At 33.3% G+C, this 19,128-nt stretch overlaps 2 protein-coding genes and 1 long non-coding RNA gene across 9 annotated transcripts; 1 reads left to right on the top strand and 2 right to left on the bottom strand.

Moving 5' to 3' along the window:
- Nucleotides 1-88: 88 nt before the first annotated feature.
- LOC115889898 lies at nucleotides 89-644 on the bottom strand. Its single transcript, XR_004051520.1, has 2 exons — nucleotides 471-644; nucleotides 89-399 (listed from the first exon to the last, which is right to left on the bottom strand). It is a non-coding gene; the product is annotated as an uncharacterized LOC115889898 (long non-coding RNA).
- A 155-nt stretch (nucleotides 645-799) lies between these two features.
- LOC115889983 (transmembrane protein 120 homolog) lies at nucleotides 800-19,021 on the top strand. Of its 6 annotated transcripts, XM_030910082.1 has the most exons (9): nucleotides 800-984; nucleotides 1,049-1,338; nucleotides 1,404-1,714; nucleotides 1,766-1,989; nucleotides 2,052-2,201; nucleotides 9,150-9,218; nucleotides 9,313-9,402; nucleotides 18,688-18,753; nucleotides 18,946-18,963. In XM_030910082.1, exons 1-9 carry the CDS (start codon nucleotides 928-930, stop codon nucleotides 18,946-18,948), a joined length of 1,260 nt encoding a protein of 419 aa, XP_030765942.1. In that variant the 5' UTR covers nucleotides 800-927; the 3' UTR covers nucleotides 18,949-18,963. The 6 variants fall into 6 exon arrangements, with proteins under 6 accessions (XP_030765942.1, XP_030765941.1, XP_030765945.1 ...); XM_030910081.1 differs by lacking the exon at nucleotides 18,946-18,963 and having other exon boundaries at nucleotides 18,688-18,774; XM_030910085.1 differs by lacking the exons at nucleotides 9,150-9,218; nucleotides 9,313-9,402; nucleotides 18,688-18,753; nucleotides 18,946-18,963 and adding an exon at nucleotides 2,707-2,874.
- On the bottom strand, nucleotides 9,799-18,537 carry LOC115889981 (membrane-bound transcription factor site-1 protease). Of its 2 annotated transcripts, none has more exons than XM_030910079.1 (15): nucleotides 18,008-18,537; nucleotides 17,711-17,947; nucleotides 17,444-17,658; nucleotides 17,249-17,389; nucleotides 17,036-17,195; nucleotides 16,863-16,979; nucleotides 16,624-16,808; nucleotides 15,590-15,770; nucleotides 15,330-15,528; nucleotides 15,069-15,274; nucleotides 14,790-15,005; nucleotides 14,510-14,697; nucleotides 13,919-14,122; nucleotides 11,912-12,185; nucleotides 9,799-10,541 (listed from the first exon to the last, which is right to left on the bottom strand). In XM_030910079.1, exons 1-15 carry the CDS (start codon nucleotides 18,369-18,371, stop codon nucleotides 10,537-10,539), a joined length of 2,892 nt encoding a protein of 963 aa, XP_030765939.1. In that variant the 5' UTR covers nucleotides 18,372-18,537; the 3' UTR covers nucleotides 9,799-10,536. The 2 variants fall into 2 exon arrangements, with proteins under 2 accessions (XP_030765939.1, XP_030765938.1); XM_030910078.1 differs by having other exon boundaries at nucleotides 9,799-10,525.
- Nucleotides 19,022-19,128: the final 107 nt, after the last annotated feature.

Raw genomic sequence — 19,128 nt, 5'->3', positions numbered from 1 at the left:
ATTTATTATACTACTAATATTTATAAGTATATTTCTATCTAAAAATTTAGAGATATGCTTATGATACAGAATAAATAAATCTATAAAGTAAATTTAAGCTTTTAATACATTATTCCATTCAGATTTTAATATACAGCCAAAACCTAGATTTCAAAATATTTTCCTTTTCTTCTAAAAAGTTATTGCCTTTATGTAAATAAGTAAATATATTATACAAACTAACCAATTTTTATTAAAACATCTATACAATTATTCTTCACACATAAATTTAAAACTTTCTATTCTTGTTTAGGAAATTTGGTATTGTAAAAAGGAATATAATCAACAACAACTCTCCAGTCTGTTAAGTAGACAATCAGCGCTGCTGAAGTGGCCCCATAAGCACCGGCAGTACCAAGCCTAACAAGAAAAATTCAATAATTTCTTATTACATAACTTCTTCAAAATTTAAAATACACAAATTAGCATACCATGAGGTCAGGACTTCAATCTGTTTTTTTCCAATTGGCAATTTTGCCGTTGCAGCTCTAGCAGGACCAGGCATTGTTCTTAAATATTATTTAATATTAAAATATTCACAACAGGAAATCAATAACTTATTTGAGAATGAGCAACACTTAACCTTAACTTAAAAAATTAGAATTGTCAAATGTCAAATATAAAAGAGAGAAGTTAGGTAGTATCATCTTTCTTCTTCTTGTTAGTTTTACGGCCTGAGCTACCAGAATTATACGGCCGATACACTGGAACATGTTTGAGGATTACTTCGAGTTATCTATTCTATATTTTTAAAAAGAAGAAAGAAAAAAGAAGCAGTGCCTGTGTACCCAATTTTTTAATAAAATCCCGCAGTTTAATATCAAAATTTTCAGCTTCTCACAATTAATTCGAACTGAATATTTGCAACTTACTCGTTTTAGAAAAGAAATGACTGAAGTTTTTGACGAATGGGACGAATTAAACGCCGATTTTAAAGAATTAGAGGTTAGCATTTCAAAATTTATTTACAAGCAATTTGTAGAAAATTAAATGAGTTTTCCACGTTTAGGTGGTAAACAGGAGCTACCTAAAGCACTTGGAAGATCTTACAAGTCATCAGAAAAAATGTCAGGAACAGATAAAGCATCAGCGTTATCGTTTAGGCATCATAACAAGGAAATTGGATAAAATCGCAAAAACCAAAGAAAACGAGAAGCAAGTGGAGGAACTGAGAAATAATATTTTAAAGAGAAAGGCTCAAATCTACGAGGTTGAGCAAACGCTACCAAAAGAGAACAGTTTATATTTAAAGATTATATTAGGAAATGTTAACGTCTCGATTCTGAATAAAGAAGACAAGTAACTAACTTTTAAACATGTTTAACTTTGAAAAGGTATTAGGTAAACAATAATTTATCTTTTAGGTTTAAATACAAGGATGAATATGAGAAGTTTAAATTAATACTGAGCGGTATATGTTTTATCATGGCTGTGCTGAACTATTTCATCCATTTTCGAGCACTAGAACTAAGTTATATTTTTTTACTTGTCTGGTACTATTGTACACTCACAATTAGAGAAAGTATACTGAAACTAAATGGATCCAGAATCAAAGGATGGTGGAGATTTCACCATTTCTTTTCCACAGTTGCTGCAGGAATATTGCTTATTTGGCCAGATAATGACACATGGCTTGCATTTCGATATCAGTTTGCGTTATTTAATACATATTTAAGTAATATTTTTTCATACAAAGTAGAGTCTTGTACTTAAAATGTCTTTACAGGCTTTGTCCAGTTTCTACAGTTCAGATACCAAAGAGGAGCATTGTATAGGCTTAAGGCTCTGGGTGAACGACATAATATGGACATAACAATTGAAGGGTTCCATTCGTGGATGTGGAGGGGCCTAAGTTTTCTGTATCCATTTTTATTTATAGGTTATATTTTCACATTTTACAATGCCTATACACTGTACAAGCTCAGTTTCTATGCAAGTGCGACGTGGCATGTAAGTTTTCTACTTACAAACTACCAGAAACACATTCTTTAAATGGGATTTTATTACTTTAGGTACCAGTGCTATGTGCGATGTTCTTTATTTTATTTTTGGGTAATACTCTGACGACCATAATGGTGATTCCAATCAAACTTCAGGAGAAAGTTAAATTTCAATACAGAGTAATGAGTCAAAGACTTAGTACCCAACTTTTGTATCGGGATGTAAGTATTTTTACAGAATTACCTAATATACCTACCATATTATATACTACATTCTAGATTTTTATAGTAAAATATAAGGCAAAAAATCATGAAGTGGCTTTGATTAAAATTTACTGTTGAAAGCTATATAATAATATAATATAATACTGCAAATATATATGCAGAAAACTACTTTTTTATGTGTAAAAACTTTTTATAACACCCCAAAAAAATTTTCTGTCATTGATCATTGTAGTAAACTAGTTTACGGTATAGGGCAAAAACCGGCGTCACAGTAACCTTTGAACTGACCCTGATAACTTCTGATAATTTATCATTATTGAATAAATGAAGAAATTTTGGAAATTATTTTAAAAATAATGTTTTTTGTAAATATTTTTGTGAGTGAAAATGTTTTATAAATACGACGATCTACATAATGTTATAGTAAAAATATAAAATAATCTACGACGCGGTTTTTTTTTTCGATCATCGGGTACTCTAAAACCACAATCTTTCTTTTTAGAATGAAGAACATCAAGAATCTCAACCAGATAGAAAGGATAAGTAATCCTGCATCTATGTATCTGTCATCTAGTGTCCTATTAAAGAAATTATTTTATCTCAATTTATATTTATTTTAAAGTGTAATGAATTATTATGAAATATAAATTATATATTGTCATAACGTTGCCTAAAATCTGTTCATTGTTTATTAATTTATTTGAATACATTTGTCGCGCACCAGCCTGCACAAATCAGGTTTGTGCAGATAGCCTGTGCGAAAAAACTGGGCGTCTGAGGAGGCCTTTAAATTTTTTCATAAAAGTCAGAGCACTAAACTACTTGATTTAAAACTGGAATTTTGAAACAAGAAGAGTTGGAAGCAGTTATATAGGTACTCCTAGAAGAGTAATAAGAAGTGTGGACTGATACTAATATTAAAACTAAATGCTTCCTAATAACATCAATCACTCTGTATAGTCACGGAATATACCGGGTGCGTCTCAAAAGTGGCTCACCCCTCACCCCTATAACTTTTTTTATTTTTTTAAAATAAAAAAAAAACTATATGGATTAGCTACTTTTGAGACGGACCCGGTATAAGCATTGTTGTTTAGACTCTTGTAGTTATGTTGATATAAATAAATTAGACATAATAAACGCATTAAGTTAAACGAAACACAACTGATACTCCAGAACACTCTTTGATTATTAACTCCAGTCATTAACAGATCCCAACTGTACAAACATGCACGCATTTTACTACTATTTCCGACCTCTGGCCGTTTTAGGTAAAATTTTCGGTGCCTTTCCCATCGAGAACGTCCTCAGCTGCGACCCTCACAAGCTGCGCTACAAAAAGCTCAGCTTCACTTTCGTCTACAGCCTCTGCCTGCAGTACGGCCTGCTCGTGCTCATCCAGTCCCTTTCTGGCTTCCAGTTCCAAGCGGACACCATGCCGCTCAAACTCCTTAAATACCTAGTGATTTTCATGGTAGTCCGATCACTGTCCTCGTTCACCTTCAGCCTGTTCACTCACGCTCACAGGATGCCCAGGTTGATCCAGCTGTTGGACGCGTTCGATGTGAAGAAGAAGGATTTGTTGGCGCTGGGGAATGAGTGGTGCTTGAGCACGAACGTGGCGGTTAGGATTATATGCCCGATGCTTTTTTTCGTGTTTTTCGCTTCGACATACGCGTACGCTTCTAAGAATCTGATCAAGCAAATCTACCCAGCTTCGCAGAGTCAAAAACCGTTCTTGTTTTCAGCTGCTGATTATTTCGGAGTTCTTTGTTCCTGGCACGTACTACCCTCGTTGTACTTCATTATTTTCAGTAGTATAATATCAAAGAACTACAAACACATCAACGAGACTCTAATAGAGAAAAAATGTACAGGAAATTATTATAAAATCGACGCCATTCAAAAAATAGACGGAACTATGGAGGATACTATCGGGCAGATGAGGGTACTGCACAATATGTTATCCGAGGCAACAGTACAACTGAATAAATGCTACGGGAGCTTCATGGCGATTGAGAAGATCTTCATGTGTTCGGCAGTGGTGATCAACGTAAGTTTATACGTGAGCGAGAATCACCATTTCGTAGAGTTGATCACAGTGACCACTTTGAACCTGGCGGTGTTTGTTAGTACGCTACTGGTAGCTTCCAAACTCAAAAAAAGGGTAAGTGGAGTTAGTTGATGAAATTCGTGCTTAATCGTTTAATAGCAGGGCATATACAGGAAGAGTCAAAACTAGATATTGTATTTTTTCTCTACTGTTTCAATAGAAATCAACCTTTGTATTTGATAAATAATTATTATAAGTGGTACTGTTTGTACCTAATTTGAATTTTATTAAACTGTTTTTATATCCCGAATCTGATGCCTGATCTGTATTTAGTCGGATGCATTCAATACAATAGGTACATCATATTCACGTGAATTGTGTAAAATTGTTATAAATTAATTAAGATGTTTTTAGCTAAGCTCAGATATGGTAAATAATATATCTAGAGAAACCCTATTGTCCAAAACGAAAGTATCCAAGATATACAAACAGTGTGTAAGGAGAAAAATGCGAGGTTGTCAGTTTTTTACTAAAAAAAATACTAATATAGATCATATAGTAAGGGCTGACAAAGGTTAGTTTTGGGTCGATATTTCCGTATGTAAGAAGAGTACAATGCTTTTACAATGTACTGAACAAAGAGAGAACAGTAAACACGTTGCCAAATGTATGAAATAAACCTATAAACTGTGCAGATTGCTAGGAGACGCGGAAGGGGATATAGCAGATTCCTCGCGGCCGACCGATCGACCCAATTAGTACCTCTCTCAGTACTTAAAATTCTAGGGAAAGGTGTATATATCATGCGTTCAGCTTCACGATTTAATTACGTCTCGTGATACTTTATTCAATATATATAATACTTTATTCAATATATATTATATAATATATTTATATATTATATTTTTTTTTAAAGTCAGATGGCATCACCTGTGGAAAATCTTAAAGGAAGTGGGGGTACCGCAACACACCTTATTTCACTTATCATTCAGTTGTATCAGCACACTACAGGATCAGTTAGAATACTGGATTCAGCTTCAAAGGAATTTTCCCTCGAACAAGGAGTCAGACAGGAGTGTATATTGTCTGCTCAACTATTTAACATATACGGAGAATACATAATGAGAAGGTCGCTAGAAATATGGGAAGGAGGCATTTCAATAAATGGCCAAAAAATAAATAATCTACGCTTTGCAGATGATACAGCACTACTCGCTGAAGAAGTCAAGAGGAGTTAATCAATTTAGTAAATAGGGTAGAAAACGAAAGCAATCGGCTCGGTCTGGAACTAAATACGCAAAAAAACAAAATTATGATAGTTGATAGGCAACATAACAACCATCCAAATATAAGTCATATCGACCGGTTTGAAGTCGTTAAGTCATACGTATACCTGGGATCACTATTAACATATACAGGCACATCGGAAGAAGAGGTGAAGCGTAGGTGCAACATGGCAAAGGTAGCTGTTGGGAGACTGACCAAGATCTGGAAAGACCGCCAGATTTCAAGAGCCACCAAAAACCGGCTAGTCAACTGTTTGGTACTCCCAATATTGACGTATGGCTGCGAATCGTGGACTCTCAGGCAGGCGGAACGTAAGAAGATCGATGCTACCGAGATGTATTGTTATAGACGTATGCTCCGTATCCCATGGACTGAACGCCTTACAAACGTTTCCATTATAAATGAACTTAATATTACTAACAGGCTTTCCTGTAAAATCCGACTAAAACAACTAAAATATTTTGGACATATAATGAGGAAAAGTCCGGACAATATGGAAATACTCATAATTCAAGGCAAGGTGGAGGGACGTAGACCACGTGGCCGCTCTCCAACTCGATGGATAGACCAGATCACGACTAGCTGTAGCAAGCCACTGCATGATGTCATCGAGATGACAAAAGACAGAGGCGCATGGAGAAAAATCATCCATGATGTTACGCTGACCACTACACTCCCTAATGGGGGTCAGGACTGAAGAGAGAGATACTTAATTTGTTTATTTATTAACGAGTCGTTGTAATTTTCCCTATAGCTTGTAAGTTTTCAAGTGCAAGTTAGAAACAGTAGCATTTTTGGTAAAAATAAGTGTAATTAAGCTGGTGTTCGAGAGTGGTTGCGCTATTAGAACTTTGAATTCAAAAATCGATATCTTCAAATCCGTTAGAAATAATTGATTGTAGTTCTTTTTTTCATAAACTTTCTTAATATTCTGCTATATTTTATTCGCAGACAGTATGCGGAAATCTTTATAAATAAAAAAGTTACACGATTGCTAAAAATTGCTATGCACTAAAAGTAAATGGATGGGGTTTTAAAAATTTTTGAATGGAAAAAAACAAGCCTATCGAATTTTTCTTATTTCAACATCTTGTAAAAGATTCGAACTTCAAAATAAAAAAACGTGTCAATATCTAAAGTGGTTCTTGAGTTACCGCGTGTTATGTGTTAAAAAGTCGAGTTTTTAAATTATCGCGATTACTGACGTTTTCTCGTTATAAAAAAATTGACACCCTATATACGATATTATTACATCATACCTGTAGGGTAGCGAATAATTAGATACCCTGTACTATATATGTATATTAAGCCTTTATCATGGTCCATTAAATCTACATATCTATAATGTAGTTTATCAGAGATAAATATTTCTTTTTCTTTTATAGGACTATTCCACGATTTCAGAAAAATATATTAAGAGCTTATTATTAACTAATATTGCAAAAACATGTTAAATTTTATCTATTCCAATAAACATAACATTTTCAGTACATAAAAAAGCTTCTTATCATACATTTAGCAAAAGCAAACACAATAAAAAACAAAACAAGATTGTAGCATCAAAATTACTCTTCAGTTGCTAGAATCCCTCTGGTAAAGATGGCCCTATACGCGTATTTCCGCTGGATAGTTTTAGTCGGTAAAATCCTCGGTTGTTTCCCCATGCAGAACATCCTCACCAAGAACCCCTTCAACCTAAGATACAGAGTGTTCAGCTTTGACGTCCTCTACTCCGTTACTATACACCTAGTGGTTGTTGGAACCCAGTATTGGAAGCACGGTTTTCAATTTTGTACAGATACCAGATTCCAGCAGTTATTAGAAGTTCTTGTTCTCTTCATGTACATTAGGACGGGTTTTAGTTTCTTGTTTTGTATTTTCAGGCATGTTCCTAAGTCTATTCAACTTATAAGACTATTGGAAATCTTCGCAGAACAAAGAGAACGCAGTTTGAATTTGAAGAAACCTGGTCTATCCAGAAAAATGATTTTATGTGTTTCCCTCTTCATTAGTGTGGTGTTGTCAGGTATTTACGCAGTCCAGTCGTGCCATTTGATTAGGGAAATATACAGCAACACTGACGATTATTGGTCAGCAATATCCTTCGCGTTTTCCTGCGTCTGGCAGATAACACCGCCGATGTATTTCGTTGTTTTCTCCTCAAAAATAATCTACGGATTTGATGAGATAAACCAAGCTCTGATCTCGAAGGGATACCATGCAAGTTACTGTAAAGAATACGAGAAAATCCTGGATGATCCTGACTATCTATCGAGGCTCAGGATCTTGCACAACCTTCTGTCTGAAGCCACTCACGCTCTGAGCGTGTGTTACGGTGGATACGTTGCTGTTCAGAAGCTGTTTCTGATCGTGGCTGTTGTAATAAACATCAGTGCTTACATTACTTCAACCAGAGATCCACATCTTCTTGTACTGACTAGTATTGACATTTTTTACTTTACAGTTATGGTGAATTTGTCGTATTCCATCATAAAAAAGGCAAGTATAAATTTGGGCGGACAGTGTATATCTTATTTTTCTCAAACCACTCAACGTGGCAAACCACTCAAGCTCAATTCTGGCATACAGGTTGATTCTAGAGTGTAGAGGTTCGATAAGAAGAGATTTTTCGAAATTCCAGTTCCAGGGGGTTAAACCTCAAATATTACAATATTTTTTATTTAAAAAACAGTCAAGTTTCCGAAAAAATGCTTAAACACGTATATTTGATTTTTTTACATATTTTAACATTTTTTAAAAATGTATACAGGGTGTGATTTGGTTTGGTTGGAAAAATCTGGTCACTGATTAATCACGATCCTGCTTAAAGCGCTTGACGTAAAAAACTGATTTTTGGAAAACGGATTGACTTTAGGGTGTAGAGGTTCTATAAGAAGGGATTTTTCAAAACTCGAATTCTAAAGGGGTGGAACCACCCCTCCAATATTAGCATATTTTTTATTTAAAAACCGTTTCTCGAATCTCAAATTCCAAGAGGGTGAAAGAGCCCCTTAAATATTACAATATTTGTTATTTAAAAAAACGGTTAGTCTTTCGGGAAAACGCTTGGACACTCATAATTTATTTTGTTTTTTTACATATTTTGAAATTTTTTAAAAAATCATACAGGGTGTTCCAAAAAGTTGGGTAATTGATTAACCACGATTCTGCTTAAACTGCTTGACGTAAGCTTATTTTTGGCAAACGGATTTTTCGAAAGTCAAATTCCAACAAGATGAAACTACCTATCAAATATTACCAAGTTATATAATAATATCGCCATATTGTTTTTTTCTCATGCTGACATAAATGTGAGAAAATTTTATCCAGTTTGTATGTTAATGGAAATTTTTGCTTTGCTTTATCATCACCATTACAAATGATTAATTCGACGCGAACGAAGTCGTGGGTACACGCTAGTGGAAACTATTATAATCCAGTTGAAATTGAAAATATTGCATTTTGGGATCCCCCTCTTGTCTCGGTTAAATTATCGAAATAGTTTTTGACACAGAATCCAGTGGCGTAGTTAGATTTTTGCTATAAGTGGTCATTAATTGTGGGCATTGTGGGATTAAATTATGACGTACTAATTTATGTTACAGGGTGCCAAAGTAGCCAGGTTGTTTCAAGGAATTCCACTATCTACATTGAGCGAAAAAAGCAGAAACGAGGTAAGTCACTTAACTAAATAATTAAAAAAAAATCTATATAGGCCATACTGTATATAAAAAAATCATAAATTGAAAAAATAATACTTTTTTCCAGGTTCAGCTGTGGTTACTCCAACTTAGTGTCCACCCTGTACACGTAAATGCAGCTGGTTATTTTATTTTGGACAAAACCCAAACGTTTGAGGTAAGATGGAAAAAAAACTGTGAAATATTCCATGAAAAAAATATATTTACACATATTTATACACCGACACTGTTGCCAAACTTATACAAAATAAGAAAAAAATACTTTGGGTAACGAGGGTATTAGATACTAACTAACATTAATAAAATATAATATTATAAATCTCGTAATTCCTATATCTTTTTTACTTTTAAAATAAAATGATTTATAATCGGAAATACATATAAATACAGGATGAGTCTCAAATAAGGGCAAATATTTTTACTCGTGGTATATTATTTAGTTCTTTTTGCGCGATTTTTTTTTAAATTTGGTATTTTTCGAAAAAAAAATTTTTTAAAATAAAATTTTTGAAATTTATTTTATTTTAAAAAAATTATTTATATTTATTAACAGTAAATTTTCAACGTAAAATAACTCGCTTATTTTGGACTCATTTAAAAAACGGTAATGAAAAAATAATGTTTCTTTTATCCAGATCTACCAGCCCTTGAAAATATTTGCACTTATTTAAGACTCATCCTGTATAATTAAACTATACAAGGCTAGGATGCTATGCTGTATTTTAACGATTTTAGAGCCTCTGAAATAAAATTATACTCATACCAGTGGCGCGCAGTGCAAATCTTAGCATAAGTAATTAAGTATCAATATTATTTTTTTACTCTAAATTAAGAGGATTTTACGAAGAGATCATTTTTCAAGCAAATGGTTTTATAGCAAATATTTGTTTATTTAAAATTTTCGTAAATTAGGAAAACATATACAGGGTGAGTAGGTTTTTTTTCGCGAAAAAAAAATCAAAATTTTGTATCATTCGAAAAATTACACTTACTTTAATTCTGTATATCACGGCGTATCTCTTGTTTACTTATTTCTCTGGCCGTTTACCTTTAAACCGATATCTTTCGGCACTGAACCATAGAAATCAGTCTACGGCAGAGTTTCCGTTTTTTCGGTTTGGGCCTGTAACATTTGATGCAATAATATACGACGACAAGTGACAGCACTACCAAAACTGTGATTGTGGCATCAAAATTCTGGGGTTTGGCCATAGATTCTGACTGTTTGTCGCGCCAACTCCATTCTATAAATTCGCCAGCGTTTTCGATCCCAGAGGCATCTGTAACAGGTTTAATCTAATATAAATTGCAAGGCAATTCTTTCCACTGATACGCTCTTAGACAAATTGGATTAGTAAGTAACAAGTAAAGGCGGATTTTAAAGTTTTTTAGTTGCATACAAATCCAAGTCGAGTAACAAAAAATGTCTAAATTATCATATAAAGTAATCGCAAAACAATTTCCGATGCACGTCATCATCTTTGAGTGACCAGCGATGGCGACAGCACTGCCAGACTGTGGTGGTTTTATGAGATGAATCTTAATGTAAAACTGGAGAACAATATACAGGGTGGCGCTGGCGCACCTCATTCGCCTCGGTTGATTATACGAAAACGGAAAGATGTAGAAACAAAATATTTTATGGGTATATGTGGGAAGGCAATACGCATAATTTAAAATTACTTTGAAATATACAGGGTGTTTCAGAACTAAGATCCATACCAAAGTTATATTTTTTCTTATGGAACACCCGGTACATATTTTATTTCATTTTTGAATTCTTCAGCCCAAAAAAGGTATTTATTATAAGGGTTAAATATGTCTAAAATCTTTGCTTTTTGTGATATTTAAAGCTATTTAAATTTGCATCCTACAATAGAATAGATTATTAACACCTTATGCATCTGCACTTTTCAGAATTAATTCTTGTGCTGAGTTTAAAGGTAGAGAAATAAACTTTACAGAAAAATGTTATTGCTTTCTTAAATTTACACAGGGGTATCAGAAATTGCTGGTCTATTTAAATATTTATTTTACATAAAAACTTCGTTATTTCAAATACAATTGCAAACTTACTTCTCTGACTGCAGTCAAGGTTAATAAAGGACCTTTACTGTAACGTTCTCGTTCAAAATAGTTTATCAGGAAAGCTACAAGCTCTTTGCTTCGACTGTTTAAATGCTTCGGTATATTTTGAACAACAAAAACTCGAAAATTTAGTTCTTAAAAGAACTGTTTGTGCTTTTAAAGTATAATTTTTAAAAAAAGACTATGAAAATAGGCAAAAAACAAGAATTACTCACAAAGATTCAACAACACGATGTTATACAAAATAATGACTGACATTATGATAATTATTGTCAAATAATAAACGACAATTACGTTGCTGATCGCGGCGCAATGTGACCAACATGGCGATAATAAAAATCGCTTTATACTAATTTTTGCAGCTTTAATCAATATAAAATATCTGTTACAATCATTTCCTCTATGAAGTAAAATGAAGAGCTGCTTAGTATCTTAAATTATACAACAAATTTAAACATTTTTGCCAAAATTTCATTTAGAGAATTTCAATTTCGATATGATTGATGACGTGCATCATCGGGAAATATTTTGCGATAAACAACCTTAAAATTAGGTCAAGTTAAAACGCCGAAATTCACCTTTAATTGTATTTTCCGCGTTGTTCACCACCGGAACCACATCATCCTCGATCAGTGACAACAACTTTTGAGACTGGTACAAATTTGTGGGTGCTGATTGGTTCAATGGTACTGGATTTGCCCACACTAAATGCGGACATTGCGGTAAAGGTCTCGTCTGGGCTTCCCCTAAATTACCGTCTAAAACTTTGGAGAACCTGTACAGCCTGTTGCCTTCCATTCTAACGGGTAGTTCCGTGTCGGCAACGCCGTACCAATTCTCCATTTGGTTATCCTGGAGAGAGAAATTTATTGTTTTTCTTTTCATGAAAAGAAAATGTTGAAATTGTTGTATTCTTAAAATTTTATTTTGCGAAATTTTTAAATTTTATAATACGGCAACATAGGTAGTAAGCATGGTAGAGTCTGTTCAGCCATTTTTCAACCTTACGTCATCATTATTTGTCAAATATGAGTTTGAGGGTGTGTCTGAGATCAGTTCAATATTTTTTAAAAAATTATTTATTAAGTACGTTCCTATATTATTTATTGAGCGAGTTCCGTATTTTTCGACATTTATTCATTTTTTCTTGAACTCTTCATCAGTTACGATCCCTTGAATTCCAGTCTTTTGGACTGTTGAAATTCCTATTTTTAAAGCATCAGCAACTCGCTATATTATTGAAAAACGCTGTCAATTTGAATTTTACACAGGAATATTACACATTTGCATTGTACTTACTTCATATACGGCGTCCACGGGCAAGAGTGTTCTACCAGTGTCTTTCTCGAGAAAAATTATTTACAAGCTGAGCAATGAGCTCCTGTTTTTTGCTGCTCCAAAATTTTTTTTTTGCTTTGTCGATGAAGCTGTTTTGGCTTTTTGTACAATAAAGCGTTGTTTTTTTTTGTTCATTTTGGTTAAATCTTTGAGGTGTTTTTGCAACGAAAAATTGAATTTTGTTTTACAGCAACAATCAAATTTTAATTTCGACATTGATCGATGTTTGTCAACAAAATTATAACCCCAAATCAAATGACAATGACAATTACTAAAAACAATGTGCAGTAATTTACGAAATGCCGTAGTGACGTCACCAATTTCTTTCATCTGCTTTGCAAGTGATCGAGAGAGTTCGACAATATATGACGTGGCATTGAACGATCGCTGAACATAGATTTTATTACTTTTAGAGGAACGAAAAAAAAAACAGAAAAAATGAAGAAAAATTCGAGTCGGACTCGCGCATGAAGGGTTCCGTACCATTCATTATCTATACCAACATTAGAGACTATATTAATATAATTTTTTTTCCGATTTAGCTGAAATTTTGAATGCGCGTATAAGAAATTTAAAAAAAAATGAAGAAACACATTACTAAAAATTGTATTAATCAATAATAAATATGTAAAAAGTAAAAATAAATATGTAAAAATACGTAAAAATTAAAAAAAAACGATTAAAAAAAGTCGCCTTGACTAGGATTCGAACCTGCCTTACTAGTACGGCTCCAACATCATAGCAGCGTGAAGTCCTAACGCTTTAACCACGCGGCCACCGAGGACTTGAAAGATTCTATGTAAAATTCTTACTTAAAAGATAATGTTTAGTGAAAGTACTTTTTTATTTATAAACATTTATTTAATTCTGTTTTTAGTATTATTTGTTCTTATAGCAGCAACATAGATACATTATCTGTAAAAATTTCAACTGTCTAGCTATAACGGTTCATAAGATAGACCTTTGTGACAGACGGACGGACGGACAGACGGACAGCGAAGTTTTAGTAATAGGGTTCCCGTTTTTACCCTTTGGGTACGGAAACCTAAAAACAGTGGTTCTGTAAATTTATAATGTTTTTGCTCTGCTATATTGGACTTCTCTGAAAAACGGCAAAAAGAAAATATATATTTTTTTATCGAAATCTATCAGCTGTGAAAATATTTGCAGAATTTTTTTTAAGACTTTCTCTGTATAAATAAAAACATCAAGTAAATTTTGATGTAGAGGAGTGATGTAGAACCTACCTTAAATAGTGATGGCAAGTGCGCAGTGGACGTATATTCCAGCATAGCCTCCAAAAGCCAATAACAGCTAATTTCCGAATGGCTAGTGTCGATACAGTTCGAATCTCCGTATACTATAACCCTACCACCGCCGCGTGGCGATTTGGTTTGTAACAACCCCAAGATCGGCACCTTGTACTTGTTTGAATCGGATTCACCCAAAATCTGTAAACAATACGGAGGTAGTCTAAACAAATCCAAAATCCACCTCACAACGACACAAAACATTTATTTTATATTTATATTTATATTTTTCTACATAATCTCCTTGCAGAGCGCCACACAATAATGGATAGTCAATGAATAAAGATAGTCGTTTCACAGGTTAACCTCACCCTATGTTATTTTATTGCTCTACTGGCATTTGTCTTTATTTTTTATATCTTTATAAATTATAGCCGATATCTTATTCTGATGTATAAGCTATATTATTGTAAAGTTTCATTAAAATCCATACAGTAGTTTTTGCGTGAAAGAGTAACAAAGATCTATATATCCAAACAAACTTAAGTATTTTTATATGACAGCAAATTTAAGACAAAAAAAACATACCTGAGCTCCTTGGTCTTCTAATTCTGCGCTCAACAGGATTCCTTCTTCTGGAAATTCATGAATACTTGTTCCAGAAGCATAAAACATGTCGTGCTCATTCCATTTGAACTTTTCTGAGAAAGTTCTATCACCGAACTGTATACCCCAAGATGCCAGTAGTTCATTTAGAGCAGGTAAATTTGCTCCACCTATGATTAAAAGCATTCAAAAACTTGTAATTATTTTTTGAAAAAATATGATGCAGGGCAGACTCTATATTATAGCAGACGCTATATTTTACCTGTATCTGGCATCCACCATTGCCTGGTATTCTCATCATAAAATTTCACTTTCTTCATGACAGTAACGTTGTACCAATCGGCAAAAACAATGACCGACAGCCCAGATTCAACATCGCGCTTTAATTTCACGATTTCTTCAGGAAAATACTCCTCTTCAGGATCCACGATCAAAAGAGTACCATACTGCGAGGCGTCGAAACAATTAAACGGAGAACCTAACATATAAATTCAATTGCCATAAATAAGTTTTTTTCTTTTTTCTATTAAGGATAATTTACCTAATACTTCTATGTAATAACCGGCGTTTCTGAGGTTTTGGTACATATCCTTAAAATTTGTATGGATATGATCGCCGTTCCAATCCAGAGGATCGTTCTTAACCTTCAAATTGTCCCTAGGGAAATATCCCGGGGGATATCTTAGGTTATGGTATTGGTCCCACAATATTCGTTTGTGTCTAGGGGGTGTAGGTATTATTTTCGCCCTAAGAAATGTTTTTTGAAAAGTTTAAATCTCAATTAGTTTTAATTATTCAGTACCTGATGGGTAAAATGACGGTACTTTGTCTTTCCTCGACTTCTCCATTTTCTGGTGGTGACTCCACAGTTACAGTGATATGTCCTTGAGCTAAACCCTCATACGTCGTGCCTTCCAATGACACGGATAAACTTACAGCCACCCAGCCAGACCAAGGCCACAATATCTCCGAATATGATATTGAAACATCCAAAAGATGACCTAAATATTACATTATCTAGTAAAAAATTGTATAAAATTTAATAAAATATCTCTTTTTAACCTTGCTGTGGTGTATATGGATGCCAAGTTGGTTTATTTACAATCCTCCCTGTCACACCCATGCCATTCAGAATTGTGACGTTCACTATGACAGGCATTGAACCATAATACAAGGGTTGGGTACAGTAGGGCCACATATAGGGGCATTCGCTTAGATCTATGTAGCTTGGACTTAAACTAGCCTACAAGATGAAAATACCATGAGATCGAGAATAAAAAAGAACGTCATAGTGGCCTATCAAAAGGCTACTTATATGTCACTTAATAAAACTGACATTAAAATTTGTTAAAAACCCTTTTTCAAATTAGTAAAGCTTCTTCAAGAACATTATTTTCTGTTAATTACTTTCTCTACCATAAAAATTTAAATTAATTTTTTATATTTTGTCTTCCCATTGATATCGTTTTTTCATGTTGCGTAAAAGTCAAAATTTATGCCGATAAAAACCAATTTTTTTTAAACCAATAAAATACCATCTATACACAAAAAGATTTTTTTTCTGTGTATTTCAAAATACATTTAAAAAAAATCTACACATTTTTTTAGTGTATATAAAGTAAGTTTAACTCAAAAAATTTGGTTACATACTTCAAAGGAGCCATCGCTTACTGTAGTTTCTATATAACTAAGCTACAATATGATCGAAGAAAAAAGGCGCCAGCGATAGCTATGAAATGAAGATCGATGTCAGTTTATACGTAAAATTATATAAGGAATGTCATCAATTATCATTTCCAAACCAATTGACGCCGTATTTTGTCCTAAAACTACAAGACTAAATTTATTGAAAAGTAATGATGTAATATATAAATATATCTTTTTCAATGTAAATTTGACACGAATTTATTCTTTTTATGTACAAAATTAAAGTATAATATACCAAAAATGTCAAAAGTTGCTAAATAACCTTTAATTATTATTACATTTTTTAAATATTTTTCTAATTAATAGGTAGATATAAAAATATTCACAAAATAAAGTACTATTAGATAGAATTGGAAACAATCAATATCAAACTTAAAAAAATGACTCACCTGTGGTTTGTAACTGTTTAAAACTTGATGAGCTTTCAACAAGTTCAATTTTCCGTGACCCTGTTCAAACATGTTGGCCCCTGGAAGCCTTCTAGCCGAAGCCATCAAAGCCTGCTTCATACTGGCCGGATTCACAATATCCTCGCCCCTATGTAACACTCCGCTAGCTAACAATGTTATAGCGCCTAAAAATTCTCTTATATAACTACCAGATACAAAATCAGAAAGATTTACACTACCTGCAACTACAGGTGAAGCAACACTGGTTCCTGACAGTGTTCTACAGCCAGTCTTCATGTGTGACCCTTTGACAGTTGACCCGTATGTCACTATGTCAGGTTTCACCCTTCCATAACCTTTAAGATATTAATTCTTTACTGTACAAGTTTCAATCAATTAAAAATAAGAGTACCTTGTGGTAGTTCCCAAGTTGTCATGCCTCTAGAGGAGAACTTTGCGATCTGATCTTCAAAATTGATGCCCCCTACACCAATGACATCCATTTGGTCTGCTGGGTTGTTTAGTGTACCGTACAGTGGCCCATCATTACCTATTGCGGATACCATGATAACCTAAAAAACAATTTACAAATACCATATTTCAAAAAAATGAATAGAGTTCTTACCTTGTTTGCTGTTAACTCCCAAACTTTATCAACAAAGGGATGGTCCTTAAAGTCTGGACCTCCTATGCTAAGATTAAGTACGTTAATTTTCTTTAAGATTGCATAATTAAATGCATCCAAAAACCAGGATGTATATGACACCTTAAAATAAACAAATAAATTAAAATAATTCTGTTAAATTCATATAACACTCACTTGGTTATTTGTAAACACTCTAAAAATATGAAGCTCTGAGTCAGGTGCAAAGCCAAGACACTCTTTGCTCGATGCTATAACACCTGCTACAAACGTACCATGACCTATTCCATCATCGTAAGTTTTCTCGTTTGTCCAGTTTGTTCTTTCTTTGATTTTCTTAAAATGGGGATGGTTTTTAGCCAGGCCAGTATCAAAAATTGCCACTCTAACTCCTATAATAATCACAAAATTAACATTTTAAACAATTTATTATCACATTTTTACCTTTTCCAGTTATACCCATGTTCCACAAGGAATCAGCTTGTAAAACTGATGTAATTTGTTTTGGAATCGCCCTTAAAAGCCTTCTAGAATTATGATGTCTGTTATTTGCCTGATTCCTTGAATTTGTGTTTGTGCCACTATGCCTGACATTAGGATTTAAAAATTTTAGGGTTCTTGAAACCATACGTTGTGCAGTAACTCTCTTAATAGCGGGATGATCGTTTAAAGCATTTAAACCTAAAAAAACATACTACATAAAATTTTATCTAGACTAAATAGAAACTTTGATGTACTTACCCTCTAGTTTATTAGTATCTTCAAGGATAACTACATCAAAATCACTAGGATAATCACTAGCTGGGTTTTCCCTCGCTACAATGGACCATTTTTTAACACCAGTTCCATTTAAGGCTGTGTTTATATAACCAGCTCGTGCTTGATTTTTGTAATAGCCATTAAACATAACGATATATTCATTTTCAACTATTTTAGAACTATAATCTACTTCGACCTCTTCTACTGTTAAGTTACAGCACAGGGGTGATTCCAAAATACCCTCGGATGAATCAGTAATCTGTACATCGTTCTGATCTTGAGATAATGAATAATAAAGGCGTGAACATAACAATATGCTGGTCAAAAGAAAGTGAAGAGTTTTCATTATACTGGCTATCAATTTTCCGATTTCCACTTCTTTTTTCTTCGAATCATGTTTTATAGTTGAGTTGAAGCCGTCATTACTGAATTTTACAGGAAAATAAACATTTAATTAATACGTATACATGTTTCTTTTATTGATATGAATTTAATGACACATGACACTTCACCTTATCAAAATCAGCTGATTTTGTTTTGAGTAGAGTGAAGTTAGATTCGAATAATATTTTGCTTGACGGCTACGTTTGCCAGAGCTATCCGGCTTACATGATTAAAATATACATTTGTTCTTATATCTCACAAATATTTTTTATTTTTAGGTGCTTTCATCAATAGCTACATATTTAATTGTAGCCGTTCAATTGCTGGAAGATCAAAAAACAACGGTATAATTAATTTTCATAGTAAATTATTAGCTATTCATTATTATTTTTTTATAAATTTTAATTTTACTGCTTTGTAGTGTTATTCGGACTTACCAAATTTTCTTTCTCTACGTTTATCTGTAGTATATTTAAAAAGATATTTAAAAGATTTTAGGTTTAATTATTAATTTAAAAATTAAACGTTGATTTTAGTGACAGTACAAGCTAGCATTGATTAATATGATTAACACGATTCCACAACACACCATATCTTAATTGATTAACATTTTTTAACATTTTGTTTGATCAACATTTTTTAAAAAATTGATAATTCAATTGTTCGGTCAGATACCCCTAGCAGCTAAGGCCTGTAAGTTAATTCTTCTTCATTGACCT

Source organism: Sitophilus oryzae, unplaced genomic scaffold, assembly GCF_002938485.1.
Source record: "Sitophilus oryzae breed Bouriz unplaced genomic scaffold, Soryzae_2.0 scaffold_857_pilon_pilon, whole genome shotgun sequence".
Lineage (NCBI taxonomy): Eukaryota > Metazoa > Arthropoda > Insecta > Coleoptera > Curculionidae > Sitophilus > Sitophilus oryzae.
The sequence above is the reverse complement of the archived record's forward strand: the minus strand, read 5'-3'. Positions and strand labels throughout refer to the sequence as shown.

Coding starts and splice junctions, on each gene's coding strand:
- LOC115889983 (XM_030910081.1), top strand. CDS start 928: ATGACTGAAGTTTTTGACGAATGGGACGAATTAAACGCCGATTTTAAA. Junction 985..1,048: donor CCGATTTTAAAGAATTAGAG/GTTAGCATTTCA, acceptor TTCCACGTTTAG/GTGGTAAACAGGAGCTACCT. Junction 2,202..9,149: donor CCCAACTTTTGTATCGGGAT/GTAAGTATTTTT, acceptor TTTATGTTACAG/GGTGCCAAAGTAGCCAGGTT.
- LOC115889981 (XM_030910078.1), bottom strand. CDS start 18,371: ATGAAAACTCTTCACTTTCTTTTGACCAGCATATTGTTATGTTCACGC. Junction 15,771..16,623: donor TAAACAGTTACAAACCACAG/GTGAGTCATTTT, acceptor TTCATCTTGTAG/GCTAGTTTAAGTCCAAGCTA. Junction 15,529..15,589: donor TCCATATACACCACAGCAAG/GTTAAAAAGAGA, acceptor TGTAATATTTAG/GTCATCTTTTGGATGTTTCA.